Raw genomic sequence first — 8,598 nt, forward strand, 5'->3', positions numbered from 1 at the left:
AAGAAGTGGTTAGATCCAAATATCAAAAAAGGGAAATACTTGAAAAAATAAAATCCACTCACTAAAACAATGATGGTACAATGTGATGTTAAATTGTGAAAATCAAATAAAACTACAGTTGTAAGAATTGGGATCACCATGTGGCCATTGTCTCTTTAGAGATTATAAAACACAAAGGTTGTAACACTTCAATCAGCTAAAAATTCAAAAAGAATAATTGATTGTCAAGCTTGCCAAGTTCTAAGTCCAATGAACAGAACTTTCTTTAGGTAAACCCTAACAATCATCATTCAATGTCAAGCTATTGGGGAAAAATCTTGTTCAATTGAATTCTAAATTTTTGAGGAAATGATACACTATGATGTCCAAATGTGATTCTTCTTATCAATAATTTTTGTGTGAATTTATATGCTTCTTTTGTTTGTATCTACGTTTAAAAGAACTCTTACATGTTTCAATTTAATCAACAACCCATTAACTCCAATACTTATTTTCATTCTTCTTCATCCATTTGAATGTGGTACTTGTTACTTACAATACATAAAATCTCTAGAGTTTATCAATATGGTCTTAAATTAATGTTTAACATTATCTTCAAAAACAAAACAACAAGGTGTAGTACACAATTACTATGTAATGTTGGCTTATAAACAAATATAAAAAATAGATAATTTTTAGAAAAAAAATCCAAGTTAGAATTTATGTGAATTCCCTTCAACCTAAAAAATTACTAATTATCACAAACTAAATACATATAATAAAATTTTAAATTGACCTTGTAATTTTTCATCATTTTATAGATTGACATGATTTCAGGTTCATGTCCCACATTCACAAATCTTAGGTTTGTGTTGAATTTGACTTGATTCCAGAAACTGGCAGAATGTTTTCGATGTGCCAGAATGAATATAATATTGGGTACCCCAGAATATATTGTAAATATAGTTCCCTTCTAAAAACTGGAAACCAAACTTGAAGTTGGGGATGAGGGAGAATGATGCCTTTGTTGGATCCAAGACCATTCAAAATTCTCCACAGCCAGCCCAGACTTAGCCCATGCATTGGTGGACCCCCTAAACCCGTGCCAGCGGATGAACGAACACATGCATTTTCACGGAATTAGAAGACGCTTGTTCCCGCGAGAGGGCACGTATTCCACGGCTTTAGCCCCCCATCCTCAAGGTAACTAAGTAGCTAGGTAATTGTTTTTCTTTTTACCCCTTCAGGATATTTAAAGGAGCGTTTTGTAAAGATGTGGTAATAAAAATATACCCGTAAATCCGAACTGATCAGGTGTAAGTTTACATCCAATATGGATGAGAAGTCAGCAACGAGTAACGAATGTTGGATGATGGAGTTTTTGAACTCCAGGGCTTTCCTTGAGTTTAATTCTGTGTTCTAAACAATTAAAATTCCATTATTCATTGTAGACAGTAAGAATGGTATTTATTATTATTAGTTCTTTTTGTGTATAAGTAAATACTCAAACATTGGCCACACGTGTCCATGCCCAAAAGTTCCCAAAATTTCTGCTAATCTTATTCCACAGATTCTTCCACCTCATCACCACATCACAACCCTCGTGTCTTTTGTCACGACCAATAAGGCAATGAAATTAAATCACTAGTTTTCATTGCTTCTGTTTGAAAGCAACGGTATTCGTCAGTAAAATAATATAAGTAATACTAAGAGTAAGACGAAAAAATATTTATTGTGGTGGTGATGAACTCGTTGGTGCTTGAAAGGGCCAGAGGGGTTGGAGAATCTCGACGATGCGGAAATTCGAACCCGGAATCTAATTATGATCGGAATGAACCAGAGGACTGGTCCCTAAGCCGAGTGCCACGTTAGCCATTGTCCGGATAGGCCTCCAAGTGGAATGATCTGAGTTGGCAGCTGAATCGGATGGATTTTCCCTCAAAAACTGAGGAGCAGTCAAACCGCGCCATTAAGTGGGGGAAGCGCTCTTTAGCTTCCAAGAGACAACCCAAAATCCTTGTCTGTCTTGTCCTGTTGCTGAAGGACCCTTTAACTTATCCCCATTACTATCCGCAACAGCCACGTCATTATAATCGCAAAAAATTATAGTTTTGAAACTGAAGAATTCGCCCACACTATATTCGATAAATAAAAAACTAGTTTTCCAAATTCACTTCATAATTCTGGAAACCTACGTCTCCCTCTTAGGCACTGGACCGCATTCTGTAAGCTTGCATGGACAGTACCTCACCATTTTGCGTGCAAAAATCCAATCACATCCACCAAAGGTTACAGTCAAAAGTGGTTTAAACAAGGAATCTCTGTTCATACTGGACCCCGCACCACATCCAAAAAAGCTGGGAATGAATGAATGGCAAGTAGCTCTGTAGATGGATGATGAATTTACCAGGCCCCACCCAATTCATCCTGATAAGTTCGTTGGCACATTTATCCACGTGGTCAGGCATCCTCTTGGTGATGATTGGCTAAATGTTCCCAGCAGCTTGCATCCAATGGGGTTTGCAGTCAACAGGAAATATCCAGGGTGGCTACTCCACCTTCCCGGAGAAATGAGGGGTGGTGCCCGCCAGGGAGCCCCAAAAGCCACACTCTCCCCGTTTTTGAACTGCCCGTGAGGAAAATTTCACTCCCCTTTGCTAGTTCCATCTTTTTCGCCGAAATCTGTTAGTAGATGGATGGACGTTTCGTGGGGGATGGATGTCGTTCATTCGCTTCTGCATGCCCCTCTTTCTCCATGCCCTCTCCTCCTTTGCAGTTCAATGACGTGTCCTAACCTTTATATTTATATACATATATCTTCATTTTTTGAATTAGTTCGTTATTTTCATTTTTTTTAATTTTTTTTCTTTCAGTGTGAAGCATGTTTATAAAATTCATATTTAATACTTTTCACATTGGTTGTACAAATTAACTCTATTTTCATTTTCATTTCCAATTAATGATATTCAAAACAATTTTGGAATATGCGTTTATGGACTTACACATTAAAGAAAGGATTTTGAAAAACTTATGAAAATACAATTGTTTCCTCGGACACTGCTTCCAACGCACTCTCTCGTACATGGAACAGTCATGCAGCCACTGCCCCACAAAAACCCCTACAGTCAAATGACTAACGATCCACTTCTCCAACACAAAATTGATCAACCAAAATGCTTTGGAACAGAATCATCATACAGAATTTGCCTGATTAGGTTCTGTCTGAACAATAATGCCCGGAAGTTCAGACAAAGCAGTATAGAATGGTGGAGAGGAGGATGTGATAAGCTCAAGGAGGCCAACAGTTCATATTCATGAAGGAAAACCCATCTGCCAAGATGGCACATTTGATAAGCTCAACCACGTCTTTATTCTAACCCACTAGAGTTATATTAAGGAAAGAGAATCCCCCTTCACATACCTCAAAATTAATCCAAACCCTGGAGCATCAACCCCCACAAGGCAAAATCTACAGTGTCCCAAACTGGAGTGGATTATGGGTGGGTAAAGAATGTTGGTTTGGGTGGGGTGGGGGAGCTGCCCATATTAACGGGCAGGCCCGCCAAATGTTACATACACACAGACAAGAAATTCTCCCTGATTGCGGAACAGTAAGGATAAGACCTGCTATTTTTTGTCGCGGGGCCCGCCGCCGCCTGCCGCTGGCCGTGGTAAAATCAAAGGTGAGTTTCGCACCGTTCCCGCGCGGTGGCGTCCACGACCTGCGCATGCCCCTCGTTTTGTTCCAGTCCCCGAGTTCTGAAGTTGCAGAAAATGGAGCTGGAGCTCGAGGCGCCGCGAGCGCAGATGCTCTCCAGTATAAAGCGGCGTTGGGGCATGCAGCAGCCTCTACTACCATTCGACTCGAGTTCAGCTCTCTTGCCAAGACTGTCGTGCGATTGATTGATTGATCGATCGATCGATCGATCACCGCTTCTGCAAAGCATTTCGTTAGTTCCGCGAGCTGGAAGTGTGTGTGTATCTGTGCGTGGATTTCTGAGAGTGGATTTGCATCGTACCGAGCGCTTTGAATTCTCTGGGTTGTGAAGTTCAGCTTTGAGGAAAGAGTGGGTTCTGTGAGATTTTTTTTGTGGGTTGAGTTCCGGGCCTATCAATCATGTGTGGAATTCTAGCGATTCTCGGTGCCGACGGCGCCGTTCCGTCTGCCGGACGTGATCGCGCTCTAGCGCTGTCCCGAAGGTGAAGCTCGATCCACAGACAACCGGTTCTGCGTGAAGAAATATAATTCCATTTGCGTGAATTGTTTCAGTTCCAATGTAATACAGTGGTGACTGGCAGAGGGTTGGGTATTAGTGGTGGCAGTGCTCAAATGGTCGTGAGCTTTGATAGTGGGAATCATTTTTAGCAGTAATTGTTTTTTTTTCCGACGTCGATTCTGAGAGAGTTGAGGTTCTGTTTGTACTATGTCGTTGCTATAGCATGAGAATACTGGGTCCTATATCGACCTCTGTGGACTAGAATGTGCTCGGGCCCGGGGTCGAAAATGAGTGACGGTGTTACGAGAATGTGGGATTAAAAAGACCTGCAGATTTTGTTTCGATCAGGGGGCGAAGCTGGGCTGGGGGAGAATTCACTAACGTATGGTATTTGATCATAGGCTGCGCCATCGAGGACCTGACTGGAGTGGACTCTTTGAGGGCAAGGATTCCTGGTGTTACCTCGCTCATGAGCGCCTGGCTATCATCGATCCGGCTTCGGGTGATCAACCCCTCTACAATGGCACTAAGGACATCGTTGTCGCTGTAAGTCTGTCGCACTCATCCATCAAATGTAAGCTCTTTGGGATGAGATCAGAAACTGATCTCGAAAATTTTCTTTTCAGGTGAGCAAAACATTGACATTTTGAGTTGTTATATCAGGCTAACGGAGAGATTTACAACCACGAGTTGTTGAAGAAGAACATGAAACCACACGAGTACCACACGCAGTCCGATTGCGAAGTCATTGCTCATCTTGTAAGAACCTTTCATCGCTTTCTCTACTTAAATCGTATCAGAGATTCTTTCGCCCTTGTTCACGCTCGCAGGATTTTGATGTAGTGGCTCAAATTGTGTGTGTGTGTGTGCGTGTGTTTGTAGTATGAGGATGTAGGTGAGGAGGTTGTGAACATGCTTGACGGCATGTGGTCGTTCGTGCTGGTGGACAGCCGAGACAACTCCTTCATCGCAGCCCGCGACCCCATCGGCATCACTCCTCTCTATCTTGGTTGGGGAGCCGATGGTAGTTATCAATTCCCTCTCGTACTGTTCTATTGTGAATTGCTGCGGATGTGGAAGTGGGAGCTCATAACTTTTTTATACCTCGGGTCCCGGCGAGAGGTCGCTGATGGAACTTGGGCTTGATGATTTTGCAGGAACTGTGTGGTTTGCCTCGGAGATGAAAGCCTTGAAGGACGATTGCGAACGGCTTGAGGTCTTTCCACCAGGCCACATCTACTCAAGCAAAGCTGGTTGGTGGTTCCTTGTTTTAGCTTGTCATTTTGGTTGCCAGTTTTGGTTTTTCTGCGTGATCACTTGTCATTTGAGCAGCTGAATGAAGACAGTGAACCTGATTATAGGATCCTTGATTTTATTGGCAACAGGAGGGCTCCGTCGCTACTACAACCCACAGTGGTTCTCAGAGACTTTTGTTCCCGAAACTCCTTACCAGCCTCTGGAACTACGTTCAGCCTTCGAGAAGGTTTGGAACCCTCAGAAGATTTATTGGAAGGGTCATTGACAGCTCAATTTTAGTTTCAGAACAGGTTTTAACTTGTGCGTGACTGATCCTGCAGGCTGTGGTAAAGAGGCTCATGACCGACGTCCCCTTCGGTGTGCTCCTTTCCGGAGGCTTGGATTCTTCCTTGGTGGCATCAGTGGCAGCCCGACATCTTGCCGAAACCAAAGCTGTCAGAATCTGGGGCAACGAGCTCCACTCCTTCTGTGTTGGCCTTGAGGTGCACACATCATCTTTAAAACTTCCCTCTGTTGTTGAAAATTCAGCTCTCCCTCGAGCTTTCACCTTCCCACTCAGAGGGATTTTTGCTTTTTGTCTCCAATCTTATGAAACAGACGTCTCATGCTGCGTTGCGATTTGCAGGGTTCTCCCGACCTGAAGGCTGCGAGGGAAGTTGCCAAGTACATCGGCACCCGCCACCACGAATTTAACTTCACCGTCCAGGTGAGTACTTCAAGCACACCCTAGATTCTTTTATTTTCCATCTCGCGTATGATAATTCTGCTCCACAAACAGTTCGGACGTTAGTTTCCTCAGAGCTAATGGGGAGACTGGATCGGATGTCTGCAGGAAGGATTGGACGCTCTGTCTGACGTGATCTACCATGTGGAGACCTACGACGTGACCACCATTAGGGCGAGCACACCAATGTTCCTCATGACACGGAAGATCAAGGCTCTGGGTGTGAAGATGGTGTTGTCTGGGGAGGGATCCGACGAGATCTTTGGTGGTTACCTCTACTTCCACAAAGCTCCCAACAGGGAGGAGTTTCACCACGAACTAGTCCGCAAGATCAAGGCGCTACACTTGTACGATTGCCAGAGAGCCAACAAATCAACCTCTGCTTGGGGTCTGGAAGCTCGTGTTCCCTTCCTTGACAAGGAGTTCATGGACGTTGCGATGATGATCGACCCTAGCGAGAAGATGATCAGGAAGGACCTGGGCAGAATTGAGAAGTGGGTGCTGCGTAAAGCTTTCGATGACGAAGAGAGACCATACTTGCCCAAGGTTTGTGCTCACCTCCGCATCATTAAATCCCCCTCTCCCCCTCCATTCTTCATGTTTTGTTGCTATTAATGGGTTCTAGAGTTATTTCGCCATCCATCTGTTTCTCTAGTGTGTGTGTTGATGAGATGAAACTAAACGTGACGAGTATTTGCCTCTGCAGCACATTTTGTACAGGCAAAAGGAGCAATTCAGCGATGGAGTGGGCTACAGCTGGATTGATGGACTCAAGGAATATGCGGAGAGCCATGTACAAGTCCATCCTTTTTCTCTTTTCTATTCCCTCCTGTTCAAATTACCATTGTGCATGCGCTGAGCCAAGAATTGCTGATCCACTTTCTTACGCTTGGACTCCACTCGAGAAACGAAGAGCTAACTTGTTGCTCCGTCGTCTGTGATACTCTAGGTGACGGATCAGATGATGAAGCACGCGAAGCATGTGTACCCCTTCAACACGCCCAACACCAAAGAAGGATATTACTACCGAATGATCTTCGAGAAGCATTTCCCCCAAGTAGAGACTCTTACAACTTGTTTCTATTCTGCTCTGCTCTGCGCTGCTCTCTCTCTCTCTCTCTCTCTCTCTCTGCACTCAAGCTTACAGCAAATACTTTTTGAACCACCTAGAAGTGAAATCATAGATTTTGCTAGAAATATTGCTAACCTAGCTTCACGTGTGAACCTCTTGGCAGCAATCCGCCCGGATGACGGTCCCCGGAGGTCCTTCGGTAGCATGCAGCACCGCCACAGCTGTGGCATGGGACGAAGCATGGGCCAACAACTTGGACCCCTCCGGCAGAGCAGCATTGGGATGCCATGACTCAGCTTACACAGACAAACACAGTGAGAAAGCTGCACCAGCGGCAGAAGCTAACGGCACGGCTTCTCACGAGAACGGCCACACATTCTCCAAGCCCAAATCCACACTGGATGCCACCATTCTGAAAACTCAGGCCGTGCACTAATCTCTAGCAAGACACACGTTTCAGTAGTTATCTAAGTGGCAGCAACTGCAACCAAGCCTCAGAATGGGCTCCCAACAAGCTGGGTTTCCATGTGAAGAGCTGGAGCTTGAATTGCAACATGCGCCCTGTAACAATAATAGAAAACTCGCTCAAAACAAACGTAGAAAAATAGAATAAAGAGTACTGGACTGAAAGACCGAAGACCTTTGCTTGAGTCCTCTGAGGCGCTGGTATGGATATAAACCGGACAGTGTATGGCAAATAGTGCGAGGAAAGTAATTTTAATAAGTTAGCAGCTATAGTTTGAGCTATGGCAGTCACAGACCCATATCTGTACAAGCTTCACTTCCCCTAAGTTATGAATTCCCTCGTTTCCAGTTTCATATACTTCTTTCTACACACCTTCTTCCGCACTCACTGAAATTATGTTTTGATCTCACTCTTAACTTCATTAACATCGTCAGAACAGTCAGTTTTTATTCCAGTTTCAGTTTCTGTAGGATTGTAAAACACTTATACACCCGCTCCATTACTTCTCAAGCTTGCTTTCTAAACTTCCACAGGGACGAGTTATGTGCATAAGACCTTGTGCTTATATCACCGCTTAAAATGCTTGGTCCGTAGCTTTAGCCTGCAACAGTGAAATCAGCCTGGAATAGAAATGATCAGGTGAAGCAATGCTTTGAAGCTGAGAAAAATTCTGTGGGGTATCCCAAGTTCCTTGAATATTGCCCATAATCACGCCCTGTAAGTCTCAAAGATCTATCCTTTATTGTCATTATTCACAAATACTGCATCTCTGTAATAAACTTGTGGATTTCATGCTCTGAACTATTCTTCCTGGCCTCTATTCCATGCAGATTGTACCAGATTGTTCTTTTTTCTTTTCCTGCAGATACTGAACTAATCCATT

The 8,598-nt window shown here is 43.8% G+C and overlaps 1 protein-coding gene across 1 annotated transcript; it reads left to right on the forward strand.

Moving 5' to 3' along the window:
* Positions 1-3,843: 3,843 nt before the first annotated feature.
* LOC112273559 (asparagine synthetase [glutamine-hydrolyzing] 2) lies at positions 3,844-8,068 on the forward strand. The gene is made up of 12 exons (XM_024502484.3): positions 3,844-4,179; positions 4,598-4,742; positions 4,860-4,955; positions 5,079-5,220; positions 5,354-5,449; positions 5,582-5,679; positions 5,774-5,935; positions 6,079-6,159; positions 6,286-6,723; positions 6,884-6,970; positions 7,127-7,234; positions 7,413-8,068. Exons 1-12 carry the CDS (start codon positions 4,097-4,099, stop codon positions 7,683-7,685), a joined length of 1,809 nt encoding a protein of 602 aa, XP_024358252.1. The 5' UTR covers positions 3,844-4,096; the 3' UTR covers positions 7,686-8,068.
* The last annotated feature ends 530 nt before the right edge of the window (positions 8,069-8,598 follow it).

The sequence above is a fragment of the Physcomitrium patens genome, chromosome 20, assembly GCF_059467195.1.
Source record: "Physcomitrium patens ecotype Gransden chromosome 20, ASM5946719v1, whole genome shotgun sequence".
NCBI classification, from domain to species: domain Eukaryota; kingdom Viridiplantae; phylum Streptophyta; class Bryopsida; order Funariales; family Funariaceae; genus Physcomitrium; species Physcomitrium patens.

Coding starts and splice junctions, on each gene's coding strand:
- LOC112273559 (XM_024502484.3), top strand. CDS start 4,097: ATGTGTGGAATTCTAGCGATTCTCGGTGCCGACGGCGCCGTTCCGTCT. Junction 4,743..4,859: donor CTAAGGACATCGTTGTCGCT/GTAAGTCTGTCG, acceptor TTGTTATATCAG/GCTAACGGAGAGATTTACAA. Junction 5,221..5,353: donor TCTTGGTTGGGGAGCCGATG/GTAGTTATCAAT, acceptor ATGATTTTGCAG/GAACTGTGTGGTTTGCCTCG.